This window comes from Equus przewalskii, chromosome 5 (assembly GCF_037783145.1).
Source record: "Equus przewalskii isolate Varuska chromosome 5, EquPr2, whole genome shotgun sequence".
Lineage (NCBI taxonomy): Eukaryota > Metazoa > Chordata > Mammalia > Perissodactyla > Equidae > Equus > Equus przewalskii.
The window spans coordinates 26,121,350-26,137,903 of record NC_091835.1 but is presented as its reverse complement, the minus strand read 5'-3'; the positions used below and the strand labels follow the sequence as shown (position 1 = coordinate 26,137,903).

The 16,554-nt window shown below is 57.9% G+C and overlaps 2 protein-coding genes across 52 annotated transcripts in view; both read left to right on the top strand.

The window, feature by feature from the left end:
- The window catches only part of KIF1A (kinesin family member 1A), a 101,446-nt gene extending 97,613 nt beyond the window's left edge, over positions 1-3,833 (top strand). For all 50 annotated transcript variants that reach the window (XM_070618830.1, XM_070618811.1, XM_070618835.1 and 47 more), the window contains one exon: positions 129-3,833. In XM_070618830.1, the coding sequence (XP_070474931.1) occupies positions 129-171 (43 nt within the window). In that variant the 3' untranslated portion in view covers positions 172-3,833. The remainder of the gene's footprint in view (positions 1-128) is intronic.
- Positions 3,834-9,002: 5,169 nt separating this feature from the next.
- On the top strand, positions 9,003-16,554 carry AQP12B (aquaporin 12B). 2 transcript variants are annotated; one of them, XM_070618809.1, is made up of 3 exons: positions 9,003-10,190; positions 12,215-12,331; positions 14,944-16,554. In XM_070618809.1, exons 1-3 carry the CDS (start codon positions 9,584-9,586, stop codon positions 15,162-15,164), a joined length of 945 nt encoding a protein of 314 aa, XP_070474910.1. In that variant the 5' UTR covers positions 9,003-9,583; the 3' UTR covers positions 15,165-16,554. The 2 variants fall into 2 exon arrangements, with proteins under 2 accessions (XP_070474910.1, XP_008532760.2); XM_008534538.2 differs by having other exon boundaries at positions 9,012-10,190; positions 14,891-16,553.

The window sequence follows — 16,554 nt, the reverse complement described above, 5'->3', positions numbered from 1 at the left end:
CCCGGTGCTGAGGGAACCAGAGGGGCACGGGCCGTCGAGCAGCATGGAGGCCTGCCGTGGGGCCCCTTCTGCCGGCATCCCACCCCTGCCGCTTCCCCTGACCACTGCTTCCCCCGGTCCTCCCACAGCTCCAAGCTCTCCCGAAGGAGGTCTGCCCAGATGAGGGTCTGAGCCAGAGCCCTCCCGACAGCCAGCAGGCCCAGCCCCGCTCCCCAGTCCTCGTCTCCATCCGTCGTGTCAACTGTCAACAGCCGCCCGGCCCTGCCTCCACCAGCCAGCCAGCGAGCCCCTCCTCCTGGGGACGCAGCTGGGCCCAGCGAGCCCCACTCTGGCCAGGGGACCTGCAGCACATGACCTGTCATGCTCCCTCAGAGGCCGGTTTCTTGTCATTTCTTCTTTCAGAACATGCCCTGGGGGGAGAGCTGGGAGACGCTGGCAAGGTCAGAGGGCACAAGTCACAGGGGCGTCGCTGCGTTCTCATATTTTTTTAAGCATAGACAGACTTATAATTAATATACGTTAGTTAGTGACATTGAAACAGTCCACTCAGAAATTAACTCTAAGACTGTGCTCTGTTTATAAGTATTTATTTCTAATGCCTTCACATAGACACTTAGGATTCAGACGGACTCTGCCCCCCGTTGGTCCTCACATGCCTCTCCCAAGCCTCTGAGGACAGACAGGGTGGGGCAGCCGCCTCAGAAGACCAGTGAGGAGGTGTCTGGACAGGCTGGGCTCCTCCCCAGCCGTATGTGGGGCAGGCCCTTGTGCGGGGAGTGTGCGTGCTGGGGGGATCCGATGCCTGAAGTCTGAGCAGCACAGAAGGTGGCGTATGTTACTTCTCGCGGGAGGTTGAATCCACATCTCACCCGGTCAGCAGCCCCGTGAGGTGCGACTCCACGCACAGGGCCAGCAGCTTCTCCCTGGGAGCCTGTGAGACATGAGGCCGACGGGCGCCTGGGCTGTGAGGGACCGTCCTGGCGGGGACCGGGAGAGAGAGGGGTCAGGATCCCGCTGGGTTGTATCATGTGTCCAGGCTGGCAGGTGCGGGCAGCTGCGTTTAGAGGCGGTCCAGGGTGACGGTCCAGCCAGCGAGGGGCTTGTGGTGCAGCTTTTCCAGCTGCCATGAGAAATGGGGTGAGCTCGAGGTCGCTCCTGGGAAGACACTCTGTGACTTCCTGTCTGTCTCCAGAGAAGAGAGTTTCTGAGTCCCAGTGAGAAGATTCCAAGGGGTCAGGTGAGCGTGGCCAGCGTCGGGGTCATCTGTCATCAAGCGGCTTTCCCTTTCTGCATCTGAGGCGGTTGGTTGCCCTTGTCTTGTTCCAATCTTGTTACAGTATCTAATTCGTGCCCTTTGCAGATCCCATGTCTGAGGGTTGCCCAGGACAGGATAGGAGTCAGCCCCAGGCTGAGAATCTAATCGTGTGTTGCCCAGGTCACAAACCCATCAGAGAAACCACAGGCCTGGGGGTCTTCAGGGACCCGTTCCCATGCCCCAAGGCACATTTGGCCTCTTTTTAGCTCCAGGAAAAACAGCAAACACACCACAGTACCCCTGAGCTCAGCATGGCCCACCAAGAGCAGGTTCATTCGGGGTCCAGGCGGTCCAGGACCGGGTGCACGCCCAGCCTTGCTTGCTCCACGCCATTCTCTGGTGCTTTCCACCACTTTGCCATCCTTGCTGGGCCTCGCTCACTGACACCTCCCCTTTCCACTTGGTTTGGGTGACCCCGAGACAGGTGTCTGTGGTCCTGAGACTCCCCTTTATTCCAGGCTGTCCCCTCCTGGCGCTGACATGACACGTGGACATCCTCCCAGTTCTGTGCACTGAGACCAGAAGTGCCTGCAGTATCTCTCCCCCAGGGACGTGCGGTGTTGGCCCCCATACGAAGGGAGAAGGTTCCGGTTTGAAGTTTTCCTTTGGGAAAGTCAGTCAGGCGCCTTAAGCTTTGCCTCACACGTGGGATGTAGGATGTTGGGCTCAAGCCAGGTTGGGAGTTGCGACTGAGCGCGCCTTTTCGTCCCTGGCTCTGGGGCAGCGTGGCAGTGGCTTCGCCCACTGCTGCCTCATCCCCGGGACCTGGAAGGCGCTGCTGATGGAGTGGCTCCGTCAGTGAGGGTCAGGTCCTGAGAAACCGCGTCTCTGCAGTGCAGGACTCAGCAGCTCTCTGTGGAGCTCCTCAGATGGGGGTTCGCACCCTGGACTGAAATCGAACATTGTCCAGAAACCAGGAGGCCTACAGCCCCCTCAGAAGCTCCCAGAGGTAGCGGACTGAGACACAGAGAGCAGAGGTGACAGACAGTGTGGAACAAGCACTTATTCTGGCTTTTAAGACGATCTTGAGGGTAAGGAGGAGAAACAGGGATGGGGTGAGTTGTTCTAAGACGAGTCGGGTCCCCCGAGAGCCTCGCCTTGCTGCAGGGAGACTGGGGGTGCAGGGCCCAGGCCCGGCCCACTCAGGTCAGCCAGCCTGAAGCTGTGGCCCAGAAGGGTCTGAGGCCCTCCCACCCAGGGCGCAGGTGTCTGGGGATAGCCAACCTGTAGAGCACCTGCTGTGTGGGGCAGGGCTGAGGGAGGGGACCCACGTGAGGGAATTGCCCCCAAATTCAGGAGCCTCCACAGCCATGGAGGTGCCCCAGGGACCGTTGCGTTTTGACTGGTACCATCTTGGCATTGACTAGGAGCCAGGTGTGGGCCACCTGATGGCCCCGTCCCCGTTGTCACTTCCTCCTCTCAGACCTGCTCCAGTGAAAGGTCCTGGGTCAGAGTTCAGAAACCCGGAATTGCTGAGGAGAGAACTCCATCCATGAGTCGGGAAATCTTCATGCCCAAAACTACCCACATGTCCTATTAGCCGGGGACAAGTTAACAAACTGGGACTTGGTTTCCACCTCTGTGACATGACAGGCTGATCTGGAGGGCCACTGAGGGTCCTCACGTTGTGCGGTACAGAGAGGAAAGTCAAATCTGGCTGTGGTTGCCATTTCCTGCTAAGTAGGGAAGGAGAGAAAGATCTAGAAAGCCTTCTCTCTCAGACGGTTTTTGGTTTAATGCTTGATGTCGCTCAGGCTGCAGCCTCATTTTGGTCTGAGGGATGGCCGTCCTCGCCTGGGGAGGGCTCTCTGTCCCCTCCAGGGGAGGGTGAGCTCCTTCCGCAGTGGCCCAAGGGAGGGGGATGCTGGGCTCCAGGCCAACTGGCACTGGGCTCCAGCGTGACCCAGCTGGTGTGCAGGCGTGAGTGTTGACATGCTTGTAAGGTCCAAGGCCTCCCCACTCTGAGGAATCACTCATAAGATGCCAACGTTTCACTCATCAACCAGACACGCACAGGCGCACATGCACCCACACACACCCCCACCCAGGGTGACTGCAGGGAGGTGGTCTCCTCGTCAATCCTGATGCCCCCTCGGCACCTCTGGGGTGGGTGTGGCAAAGGGCCCTGAGAGGGTCCCTGAATGTCGCTGATGTTACAGGCGTAAGCGGGCTTCCCTCGCTGGTCCTCCGTCAGCTCCCCAAGCATGGGACTCTGGAAGGCGCCCTCCTTTATTCCTGGGATGGGGCAAGCCTTCCCCCAGGATCGACAGAGGCTGTGGCTTCTTCCCGAGCCTGTGCTTCCTGTAGCTAGCTGTCCCCCCGGTTCCCCTGTGGCTTGTACATACGTGGTTGTGTGGCATACCCCGGCCCCTGCACCGTAACTGCCATCCTGACGTAACGACTCTGGTTCCCTGACGTCCTAAACCCGAATGTTAGGCTCTAGGCTCCTGTCCTGTGTGTGTGCACTTAAGGCTCTGTCCAATTAAGAAATAAACGTGGCTCCTTATGCAACACCAGACACGCGGGTCTCCACTGTGGCTTTATTTGCGCATTGGATCTGTTTGATGGGGCCAGAAATGGTCACAGGGTCCATGTCCTGCACCTTCCGGAGACAGCACCCACCTCCCCAGTGGTGAGGCGGGGAGGGGAGAGAGCATCGAGGGGCGGGAGGTACAAGAGGAGCACCCACCTGCTTCCCTCGGCACCTGGCTGCAGCTGTCTGAGCAGCTCCAGGCACCCTCGGGCACACCAACCCTTGCTCCCAGCCTAGTGCCCCGGCAGCCCGCAGCCACACGTGGTCAGCATTACCCTGATAGCAAGACCAGACAAAGACATTAGAAGAAAATAAAACTACGGACCAATATTCTTTAACATAGAAACAAGTATCCTCAATAACATTTTACCAGATTGAATCTAATAACATGTAAAAAGGATAAAACCTCATGACCAAGTTGAGTTTATCCTGGGAACACGAGGTTGCTTTGAAAGATAATCAGTGTAATTCACTATAGTAAACTAATAAGAGAAAATCGTTTTATCATCTTTGTAGACACATGAAAAGCATTTGACAAAACCCAACATCCATTGCTAACCAAACCCCTACATAGAAGATAACTTCCTTAACCTGCTAAAGGGCGGCTACAAGAAAGCTACAGCTGACATCATACTTACTGGCCAAAAAGGGAATGCTTAATCCTTAAGACTGGGGACAAGACAAGGATGCCCTCTATCATCACCCCTATTCAACATGGTGCTGGATGTCCCAACCAGTGTGATAAGGCAAAATGAAGAAAGAAAACGCACACGATCAGAATGGAAGAAACAAAACTGTCTCTTCATAGAGCGTGTAATTGCATAAGTAGGAAATTCAAGAGAATATACAGAAAAGCTGCTAGAATTAATAAATGAGTTTAGCAAGCTTGCAGAATACAAGGTCACCAAAGTTACTTCTACTTACAGCAATAAACAATTGGAAATTTGATTTATAAAAACAGAACCATTCATAATAGCACCAAAAACATGAACTATGTAGGTATAAATCTAACAAAATGTATGCAAAATCTCTATGCTGAAAATTATAAAACATTGCTGAGAGAGACCACAGAAGACCTAAGATCATCCATTGGTTCATAGGTTGGAAGTTTCAATATTGTTAAGATGTTATCTCTCACCAAATTAATCTATAAATTCAACCCTATCTCAATCAAAATTCCTGGTAGATATCAACCAGCTGATTATAAAAGTTACGTAAAAAGTAAAGGAACTAGGGGGCTGGCCCGGTGGTGTAGTGGTTGAGTTCCCGTGCTCTGCTTCAGTGGCCCAGGGTTCGCAGGTTCGGATCCTGGGCTCAGACCTACACACAGCTCATCAAGCCATGCTGTGGTGGTGTCCCACGTACAAAATAGAGGAAGATTGGCACAGATGTTAGATCAGGAACAATCTTACTCACCAAAAAAAAAAAAAAGTAAAAGAACTAGTTAGCTAAAACAAGTTTGACACAGAAGAATAAAGTGAGAATTGTCACACCACCCAATTTTAAAACTTACTATAGGGGCCGGCCCCGAGGCCGAGTGGTTAAGTTCACGCGCTCCACTTCAGCAGCTCAGGGTTTCAGCAGTTTGGATCCTGGGTGTGGACATGGCACCGCTCATAGGCCACGTTGAGGTGGTGTCCCACGTGCCACAACTAGAAGGGCCCACAACTAAAATATACAAGTATGTACTAGGGGGCTTTGGGGAGAAAAAGGAAAAATAAAATCTTTTAAAACAAAACAAAACAAAACACTATAAAGCTTCAGTAACCAAGACAGTGTGGTCCTGGCGAAAAGGCAGACACAGAGATCAAGGGAGCAGAAGAGAGAATCGAAAACCAGACCTACACAACTCTAGCCAATTGACTGTTTTTTACAACGTTGCGAAAGCCATCCAATGGAGAAACGACAGTCTTTTCAACAAACAACGTTAAAACAGTCGGACATTGATATGTTGTACAAAATGAGCCTCAACCTAAACCTCACACATTACACAAAACTCAAAACTGACCTTAGATCTGAAGGCAAAATCTAACTCTATAAGATTTCTGGAAGAAAACATAGGAGAGAATCGCCAGGACACAGAGCTGGGTAAAGTCTTGTTAGACGTGACACCAAAAGCCCTGTCCATAAAAGAAAAGAAGTTCAAAATTGAACTTCATCACAATTAAAACTTTTGCTCCATGAAAGACGCTCTTAAGAAAATGAACGGACAAGCTACAGATGGGAGAAGATATTTACAAATCGTAAATCTGACGTAGGACTTGCCTCCAGAAAACATGAAGAACTCTCAAACTCAATAATAAGAAATAAAATAAGAAGAAGAAATAAATACAATAATACATACAATAAGGAATAATAAGAAACAAAGTGATCTAATTTAAAAGTGGTAGGAGATACCACTACACACTTATTAGAATGACTAACTAAAATTTTAAAAAAGAGAGCAATATCAAGTGTTGTCCAGATGGAGCAGCTGGAGCTCCCCTCTGTTGCTTGTGAAAATACAAATGGTACAGCCACTCTGGAAAACGGTTTGGAAATTTCTTAGAAATTTGAACACGCTCTTCCGTAGGACTCAGCAATCCTCTGCTGGGGCGCTACCCTGGAGATACGAAAAGCCGTGCACTTAAAAAACCCTGTATACATTCATTTAAAGCGACTCCGTTGGTAATCGAGTCTGATGGAGTCCTTCAGAGCCCCACTCTTCGTGAGTCCTGACTCCACAGCGCCCCCTCCTGACACACACTGCCCTCTCCAGATGAAGCCTGGGGCTCTAGGTTCCAAGCCTGCCCCTGGCCCCACACCTGCAGCAGGGCCTGCCCTTTCCTGACGGATGTGACAAGAACCAGCTAAGGGACACAGATGGGCAAAACCCGCCTTGGCTGACATGAGCCCAAGGAGCGGGGCTGATGCCCCCGAGGGACACGGCACAAGGTAAAGGCTGCTGCAGAGTCAGGCACACAAGGGGCCCAGGAAGGGAAATGGAGGTGGTTCTGCAGCTCCAGTCGCTTCGGGAGGATGTGCAGGGGCACAGTCCTCAGGTCCCGCTCTCTGAAATCATGCAGACCTGGAGCGGCGTCCCAACATTATTCCCTCCTAGCTGGGGCGTGCAACCTAGCTGACCTCCCTGAGCCTCAGTTTCCTCATCTGTAGAGTGGGACTTCTGGGACTGCCGAGAGCCGAAATGCCACCAGCATGGAGAACACTCAGTGCACAGCTGGAGCGTGGCAGAGTCTGACAGAGGCGGCACTTGTTACTATCAGTGATCCTCACAAGATTGAAATGGCTTCCTGCCCTGTGGCTGGGGACTCCGGCAGCCACACCTGACAGCCCCGTTGTGGAGTGGAGGGGCTGTTTGTGAGGGTCCATGCTGGGAGTGCGTGGCTGAGGGAGGTGGACAGGGGAGGGGCAGGCCCCGGGCTGCAGGATGGGAGGCAAAGTGGAGGTCTGGGAAACCCCGTGGCCTGGGAATCCTTGTTGGGCTAGAGGCCCAGAGCAGGGGAGAAGGGACTGCCGTGGGTCTGCCTTCCAGGGTGAGGTCCAGTGGACTGGGGGACGGTGAGTAGTTCCTGCAAGGCTGCCCTGGGGTGGGTCCCCCTGTTGGGGTTAACCTCGCCCCCTCTTTTGTGGGGCTCAGATGCCTTCCCCACCTCTGGGAAAGTTCTGGACCTCAAAAATGTCTACTGGGACAACTGAAACTAAAGCCAGCTCCTTGTGCCCCGTGCTTCAGGTCGCTTCCCCCCTGGTCTCAGTCTCCTGGTCTGTGCAAGGGGAGGCTGGCAGGGACAGACGCTGGGTTAGGAAAATAAAAAGAAAAGGAAGCGTAAGGGAGGCGGAGACGTGGGGCAGGAGGCGACAGGGCCCCTCGGTGCTGGTGGAACTGCTTCTGGGGGAAGAAGGACAGGTCCTGGGTCTGACCCTCTGCATTAAATGTGCTGCAACTCACCCCGAGGGAGCCAGGCTCAGAGCTTGGGGCGTCAACTGGGTCAGAAGGCCTCTTGGGAAATCCAGAGATGCTGCAGGTGACAGGCTGCCATTTGGGCTGCAGCCAGGACTGATGCTGCGGCCCCCGCAGGAGTCAGGAGCTGGCGATGGTGGCCAGGCCCGGCTCACCCTCCCCCTGATGTCAGCCACGCCCAGCACCTTCTCTACACAGCTGTGCTCAGCTGAGCTCCTTGGAAGGAAATTCAAACCAGTTTTGATAGCCCTGGCTCCTGTGCTCAGAGCCCACCTCCCTGGCTCTGCCCAAACATCCCCGGGGGACAGGGGTCGGGTCATGGGGGGAGGGGGCATGGCACGCATCTTCCATTGTCCCACCTGCCCTGTTGAGCCCCCTGCCCCACTGTGTCCACTGCCTTGGCCCCTGCATGGTGTGGCCGGTGACAGTGCTGTGTCCAGGACACCTGGACCTGGATTTTTGACAGAAGCTGCCTCCCCCTCCCCAGCTCATTTCTCCTCCTCTTGGTGACATCGTGCTACAGGGCTCCTCACATGCCACATCCCTCCTCAGCCTGTCCCTGGTCCCCTCCAAGACAGGCCTGAGGGAGGAGCTCAGGTCCCTCCCTAGCTGGGCAGGGCTCTACCCCTACCATGCTTCCACCCACCCCCTTAGTGGCCTCTGCACTTTGCTCAGTCTGTTCCCTCTGCCTGGATTGGCTGCTCCTCCACGGGTTGGCTGGTGAATCCAGCCAGTCCTCAGCGACCCAATGTAGTTGCCCCGTCTGGGGCAGTGGCCCCATCATCCTCAGCAAGGGCACCCCCTCCCCGAGTCGGCTCCTCCTCTATCATGTCCTAGGGTCACTGTGGTGCGTTGATGACCTCGAGCCCCCAAGACCACAACCTCAGGACATTGTGTCCTTGCATCCTGGCCAGTGTCCACTGCCAAGTTGCCAGGAGTGTCCCCAACTCCCTGGTCCCTCTGAACTTGAGAGCAAGGACCCAGCAACACGTCTTCAGAAGGGGGCCCGTTAGCGCACGAATGGGACAAGGAGGCGTTCACAGAGAACCCCACCTGCCGAGAGAAGGGGTCCTCTCTTCCCAGGTCACCACACTCTGGGGGCCGTAGGAAGCACCTGGATTTCTCAGCCAGCTATTTTGTTCAGGACTGACTCACAGGCACCTTAGAAGTGCATTTTTATTTGTCTATGCTGCCAGGCAGAAAATCAAAGCATCTGGTGAGAAGGGCCCAATTCTGCAGGTTCAGCTCCCGGAGCTGTCCAGAGCCGCCGGGCTGGGCACCTACGGCTTCCTCCTGTGGGGAGACCTGGCCCCAGCACACAGCTGCCTGCACAGAGGGAACTGGTGGCAGGTGACCCAGGGTGCAGACAGAGCCAGGGACCCTCACCCAGGTGGGGACTCACCCAGGGCCAGGGAGCTGCCGGACTGTGCCCGTGGCGCCAGCCCCAACGTGGCCTGTGAGTCATGGGCTCTGACGGAGGCTTTGAAGAGCTGTGGCCTGTCTCCAGCACCCAGGGCTGGCCGAGGCGGGTGAAGGGCCCGTGTGTCTCACACCCTGGGGAGGACGCCTGGCTGAGGGGCGGTCTGCCGTGGGAGTTTCTGGTTCTGCACCTGGGCCAGAAGCAGGTGGCGATGGAGGCGAGGGCGCAGGTGTGGCGTTCCCAGGGGCAGCCGGCCCAGGTGGATTCTCCCACAGCTCCCTCGCCCTTGGGGCCAGCTCCCGACACATCAGCTCAGGTCCCCTGCGCAGCCCGGCTCCTTGTGGAGCCCCCGGGCCCATGGCCGGTCTGAATGTGTCCCTCTGCTTCTTCTTCGCCACCTTCGCTCTCTGCCAGGCAGCCAGGAGGGTGTCCAAGGCTCTGCTCCCGGCGGGCGCCTATGCCAGCTTCGCCCGGGAGGCGGCAGGTGCAGCTCAGTTGGGAGCCTGCTGCCTGGAGATGCGGATGCTGGTGGAGCTCGGGCCCTGGGCCGGGGGCTTTGGCCCGGACCTGCTGCTGACCCTGCTCTTCCTGCTTTTTCTGGTGCACGGGGCAACCTTCGACGGGGCCTCAGCCAACCCCGCCGTGTCGCTGCAGGAGCTCCTTCTGGCCGAGGCCTCTCTGCTGGGCACGCTGCTGAAGCTGGCAGCCCAGGGTCTGGGCATGCAAGCGGCCTGCATCCTGACCCGGCTCTACTGGTCCTGGGAGCTCAATGACCTGCACGTCCTCCAGAACCTCATGGCTGAGCACTGCAGCTCGGCCCTGAGCACGACCGTCCCCCACGGCACGCTGGTGGAAGGCGCCTGCGCCTTCTTCTTCCACCTGGCCCTCCTCCGCTTCCGGAACAGTCTTCCCATCTACAGGGTGCCGGCCGTGGCCCTGCTGGTCACCGTCATGGCCTACACAGGTGAGACCTGGCTGCCTCTCCGCTGGGCCACATCTGAACCTCAGCACCAGTGTGGCTGCCACGCCCCTCGAACCTGAGGACACCCGGGAGAGGGGCTGCTGGCCGAGGGGGCTTGCAAGGCCCCAGACTGGGGTGGCCATTTCCTGGGACCTGGTGGTGGGATGGGCTGGATGCAGCACGGTGCGGGTGGGAGTGGGGGTGGGGGTGGGGCCCTCGCCACCAGCAGGCCGTCCTTCCTGGCTGGGCCATCCACACTCCGAGCTGTTGCTGTTTCTCCCAGAAGCTCTGCACCCAGGCAGGTGGGGCGGCGAGGGTCATTTCTCCAGGGCCTGGCCCAGAATCTGGTCTGGAAGCCCCTGTGCCCTTTATTGCCCCTTCCTAGAGTGCCAAGACCTGCCATTTCTTCCTCACCCATGTCCTTCCTTCCCACTTGGCCCTAAATTTCTCCAGAGAGGGCAGCACCTCTTGTCCCCTCTCCCTGTCCGGGCTCCCTCCTGCAACCCAGGCCAAGTCTCCTGACCAAGCTCTCACGGAGTCCCTCAGCCCCTGTGGAAGCTGCCATCGGCCCGTGGGCTCAGCCTAAACCAGCACCCGCTTCTCAGCTTTTGGCCCCCAGGTGGCCCTCGGTCACTGGTCCTGGGCTCCCCCATGAGCACCTGCCCTGCCAGGGTGATGCCCCGCCCATTCCCATCCTTGTAGAGGAGCAGAAAGCCAAGGACAGGTGTGGGACCCACCAACCACTAACTGGTGTTCCACTGTCTCTGGAGTGGGGCAGAGCTGGGCCAGAACTTGGAGGTGCCAGGCTGGGGCTGCTGACAAATCCCTGAGTGGGCTCTGCCCTTACTCTGTCTGTGGGATTTGCACCCCTGGGAGGGGTCCTCCTGGAATGACCACCTCCTCCGCCCCCAAGCACTGGGGATGGGGACTGGGCAGGACAGCAGGGCCCTCCAGGAAGGTTGCCGGGTACCGCCCCCGATGCTGGGAGGGACACGAACCTTCCACTTGGCAGGCCCTCTGGAGAGGACATCCTGTGACGATGGGGCTACAGATTATTCACCGAGCAGCTCGTTCCTGCTCAGGGCACTGGGGATATAACAGGATGGGGCCTGAGGGCCGAGCTCTCCGTAGTCTCCATCCTGGGTGGGCCAAGCCGGATAAGGACAGAGCCAGCACTTAGGGTTGACTTTCTGAGACACTGACCATGGCCTGGCACAGGACAGACACTGCAGGACCTGCACCACAGTGGGCCCGGGAAGGTGCCACTAGAGTCCTTATACGGGGGGGAAACTGAGGCACGGTGAGCAGAGAGCTTGCCACGAGCAGAGCTCTGCTGCCAGGTAGCCTGGGCTCCCATCCTGGAGTGACGCCCAGGAGCCCTGTTGTCAGCACAGCAGCCACCCAAGGCGCTTCCCTGAGAGCCAGTGCTGCTGTCTGCAGCCTGGTCTCTACCCACTGGCTTCAGGCTCCATGTCCAAGGGGCCACCTGCTCTCCCCAAGGCCCAGACCCTGCTCTGGCCCGGCCCGCTCAGTGATGGTGGTCCTGGGCTGGTGGTGAGGGTCGCTGGCCTGGCTCCGGCTGCTTTTCCAAGGCTCCCCTCCCCTGTCCTGTCCACTCCTCTCTTCTGGTGCTGTGTCAGTAGGCTCAGTCCCTTTCCACGATCTCTCTCTCTCCCCCTCTCTTTCTGTCTCCCTGTCTCTGTCTCTGTCTCTGTGGCTGTCTCTCAAAGACAACCTCCCACAAGGTAGGGCGCAGTGGAGAAAAGGACAGGGTCACGTGAGTCTGTCCTTGGGGGTGACAGGTCAGGATGGGCGTTGGACATCCCTGGAGAGACTTATCCCCATTATACCCTGACCCCGTGACCTTTGGCCTTGGCTCCCATCAGCAGGAGGGGACAAAGTTGGGCTGAGCTCCGGCCTACACACAGGAGGACTCCTGGGGGAGTTTCGGAGGGGGGCTCTGGCACTGCTGGAGGGACGGCTGCAGGCAGCGGCAGGACAAGGCCGGTCTGTGCTTCCCTCCGCAGCCGGGCCATTCACGTCCGCCTTCTTCAACCCCACCCTGGCCGCCTCCGTCACCTTCCACTGCTCTGGGCACACCTTGCTGGAGTACGCCCAGGTGTACTGGCTGGGCCCTCTGACAGGTAAGGGGGAGGGGTCGCTGGGGCCCACAGAGGAGCTCCTGTGCTGGCTCTGGGAGTCCCTGAGAGCAGGTGGCAAGGCCAGCCCTAGGCAGTGGCTCAGGGCCTGGGGACAGGGACAGTCACACAAAGTGTTCCTGGAGGGCATGTCTATGGGTCCAGCCTGCAGGTGGGGAGTCCATTCAGGGACCGCTGGAGCAGAGGCTTCCTGGTTGTGGAGTCCTGAAGGGAGGGATGGATGCCAGGTCAGGGCTCCCTGGCTGCCCTATGGGGCTCTGAGGGCTCCCCTCTGGTGTAGACATGGGGGCTCCTCCTCTGTTCCAGTTAGAGACCTGTTTCCTGGACCATCTTGGGGGAGGGACTGTGAGTGGCCCATCTTGCTTTGAACCTCATCACGGAGGGGCTGGAACCAAAAAAGGAAGGTGGCAGGGGTCAGGGAGAGGCAGACCCCTCCGAGGTACTAGGCAGACAGGTGAGGACTGTGCCTGCCATGGGGCCTCCCTATGCTGGGGTTTCTGTACCCGCTGCAGGGCATCCTCACAGACACAGAGCCAGGGGTCCCTTGATCAGGTGCTGGTCCTTGTGTCTGTGGAGCCTCAGGGGACAGTGGGCCAAGGTAGACTGGAGGGGGACCATGCTGCCTGGACAGGGCTGTGACGTGGGGTGGCTGTCCCCTGCAACCGCTGGGTGAGGCCACCCTGTGACTCCCTGAAGCTGGTGGACCCCCTGAGCCCATCTACTCTGGGCACCCTTCCTTGCCTGCACCTGTCCCCAGGGCAGAGGAGCAGCAGAGAAGGCCCTGTGCTGGGGTGACCACATCGGGGGTTGGAGCCATCCACAGCCATGGGATCCAAGCCATTCCAGGCCCAGGGTCTGAGGCCACAGGTGGAGGCCTGCTGTCATATCATCTCCTGCTGTCACCAAACCCACACAGGTCCTTTCATCCCTTGCAGAGTAGGGCCAACAACTGAAATGTCAGGCTTGAGGCAAGGAAAGAGGGATTATTATTATTGAAAGGCAGCCAGACGAAGAGATGGGAGTTAGGACCCAGATCCACCTCCTCACAGGGAAACTGGGAGGGGTTTTTATCTGACCTTTAGGTTGTGGAGGGGGAGCTCGTGCTGGGGCTTTAGGTCGGGGAGTGGGAGCACGTGCTGGGGCTTTAGGTCGGGAAGGGGGAGCACCAGCTGGGGCTTTAGGTAGAGGAGGGGGCGCATGAGGCCGTGCTGGTTGGCCCCTTCCCGCCAGCCTGCATTTTACCTTCAAGACTGAATTGCTTTTCCCTTGACTGTCTGGACTTTTCTGGTCGGTTTTCATCTTCTGCCTGCGTTGGGCCTTGAGAGACTGACTCTTGATGTCTGGACCCTGACTTCCTGGGAAAGGCAGCTCGCTCACATACTGAGGAGGGACGGACAGACCTGGTTAGTTGTGAACGACGGCTGCTTATGCTGAGGACGCACAGCTGCAGTTAGCAAAGCTTATCTCAAAGTTTCTGTTCTCTTCTTCTAGCCCAACGAAGATGTTTTAACCTCTTAGTCCTCTGTCTCGTTGCCTTCGGTCTTAGCCCTTTGGCCCCAGAGTGCTCTCCATGCCTCTATCACATGGGTCATTGAGGCCCGGTGGAACTCTGGAAGCTTCCTCCACTCCTCTGGGTCTGCAGTGGGGGGCTCTCAGGGAGATGGCCCCAGCCTCCCCTGTGGGAGGAGAAGCGAGCCTGCAGAGCTCCCAGGCTGACACTTGTCCCTGGGATGATGACATGGCATCATTATGACCTGTAACTTCAGCTTCCATTGTATCACACTCTCGGGTGCACACAGTCCTAGGAAAGGGACTAAGAATAGCAGTGGTCCCCTCCTCTGCCCCGTGTCCCCTCGAAGAGGCATCTTCTCTTTAAGGGGCATGGTTCCGTGTTCTCTTTCTCCACTCTACATAATGGGCTTGCACGGCTGCTTCGAGATTTTTCACTTGAGGCACTAACTCTTAACTCTCCACGAAGTCCTTAAAGGATTTACATCAACCTTGAAGAAAATGTGCTCTCCTCTCCAGCTTTGGCAAACTTACCCTCCCAACGAGCTGGACGGCCAGGTGGGAATTTAGGATCCTCCACTCTGGGAGTTCTGGGCAGAACCTGGGGACAAGGAGTCGGCCAGGCCTGGCCCCTGCCCCTCAGACCTCTGCTTTTCCCAGCCCAGGCCCCACCCACATCCCCCATCGCTCACAACCCCCAACACAGCCACCCACACGGATGACAGAGCACCTTGGGAGGCAGCCCTGGGAAGCAAGGGGCCCAGCAGGCTCTGTACGTGGCTCAGGATGTTTGTGCAGAGGATGCTGGACCCAGGTCCCTGAGCATGGTCTAGAAGGGCACACAGTTCCCAGTGGCTTGTCCCCATCTCCACGGGGTAGGCGCCCTGGGCATGCTGGGAAGAGCCAGACCAGAGTCCAGGAAAGGGCCCCTGGCCCAGGTCTGCAGGTTCCTCCTCCTATAGAGGCTCTGGGTGTGGGTGTCCGGGGTTGCAGTAAGCCCGCTGGGCCCTATGGTCTGACACTCGTCTCCCGCAGGGATGGTCCTGGCTGTCCTGCTGTATCACGGTCACCTTCCTTGCCTTTTCCAGAGGAACCTGTTCTACAGTCAAAAGAGCAAGTATCGAGTCCCCAGAGGGAAGCCAGCCCCAGGGCCTGGAGACACCCAGATGCCCGCAGAGGGGTGCAGAGGCCGCGAGCCTGGGCGACGTGGGGTGGGGCAGCAGCCACGGAGCTCCAGCTGAGCCTACACTCTCCGTGTGAGCATCACACGAGGGTGGGGTCCCCAGGCTGGACCTTGAAACCTCCCTGAGCTAAAGGAGGTACCAGACCCACGCCCCGTTCCCCCCTGGACGCCACGTTTCAATAAACCATTCCTAAGACCTGCCAGTCTCCCTGGGCCTGACACAGGCTTCTGGAAGGGCAGGCAGGGTGAGACAGACACACAGGGGAGCCAGGTCTGAGTTGCCTCCATCCTCCCACAAGATGTCTCTTGCGTCTTTGCAGAATCAGAATGAAAAATAAGACCTAAGAAAGGCCAGGGGGAGGCAGCCTGGTCCTGAGAAGACCCAAGGCTAGAAGGTTCCATAGATGGTACCTGGCTGCCCTGGACGTGCCCCAGCCCCCACAGCCCAGGGAGGTTTGAGCAGCCACCACACCCTGAGACCTGCTGGGGACATTAAGGATGGTGGCTGGAGCCTGAGGCTGCAGGGAAGTGGGCCAGACACAGAGCACCCAATCTCGCCCGCCGCCAGCACCCTGAGCCTCTGGGCAGCAGCCTCCGGGCCCTCAGAGCCAGCCAGGCCAAGCTTGCCAATCACTGGGGCCTTCGCTGCAGAACCAGGGCTCCCTGCCAGGCTGGGAGGAGCCTCCAGTCATTTCCTCCCCAGAGACCAGAGCTGGTCTGGAACCTTCCACAGCAGGAGGACAAAGCCCCATCAGCTCGGGGTTCCTGGGAGCCATCTAGAGAGTGAGGCTGGCAAGGGCTGTAGCCCAAGGCCCCACCCTAACCTCTGACTGAGAGGGACAGGAGGGAGGGTCCAAGGAGAGGTCCCGGGTGATCTTGTCCCTGAGGGTGCCATGTGAAGGACATGTCTCCCTGAACCAGCTTCCTGGCGGGGGAGAAGAACCCTCACCCCGCTCACCGTGGCTGCCCCTTCACCCCTTTCAAGCCACCCGCACCCAGCCTGGCAGCAAGGCTGCTCTCTCTGGGCCCCAGCCTCCTCCTGTCTCCTCCAAGGGGCCACCCTGGGAGCTGGTGAGCAGGCCCAGGCCCACCAGGATAGGGCCTGAGAGCCAGCCCTGTGTGGCTTCCAGAGGGCCTGATGGAGCTGCAGAGGCTTCCAGAGAGGACTGTGAGCACAGGGCGGTGACGGGATGGAGTGCCAACCAGCAGGCATGGTGTCGGGCTCCGTGTGCACAGGGCGAGGCCGGTGCTGAGTGAGGGTCACCACAGCAGCAGCAGAGAGAGCAGAGGCTGTGCCCGGGAAGGAAGAGGGTCTCCTTCCAAGACGGCCCCAGGACCTGAGGGGAGCGCTGGCTGGCCTCTCCGTCCCCACAGGAGTCCCTGTGGCCTCTGCACAAATGACACCAGGACAGAGACCGCTGGGGCTCAGGTGGTAAATTAGCACAAGGTGGCACACACGTGGACACCTCAATAAAACATGTCAGCAAGTTATCACAACCATTCGACGGGTTTAACG

Coding starts and splice junctions, on each gene's coding strand:
- AQP12B (XM_070618809.1), top strand. CDS start 9,584: ATGGCCGGTCTGAATGTGTCCCTCTGCTTCTTCTTCGCCACCTTCGCT. Junction 10,191..12,214: donor CACCGTCATGGCCTACACAG/GTGAGACCTGGC, acceptor TTCCCTCCGCAG/CCGGGCCATTCACGTCCGCC. Junction 12,332..14,943: donor CTGGCTGGGCCCTCTGACAG/GTAAGGGGGAGG, acceptor TGCCTTTTCCAG/AGGAACCTGTTCTACAGTCA.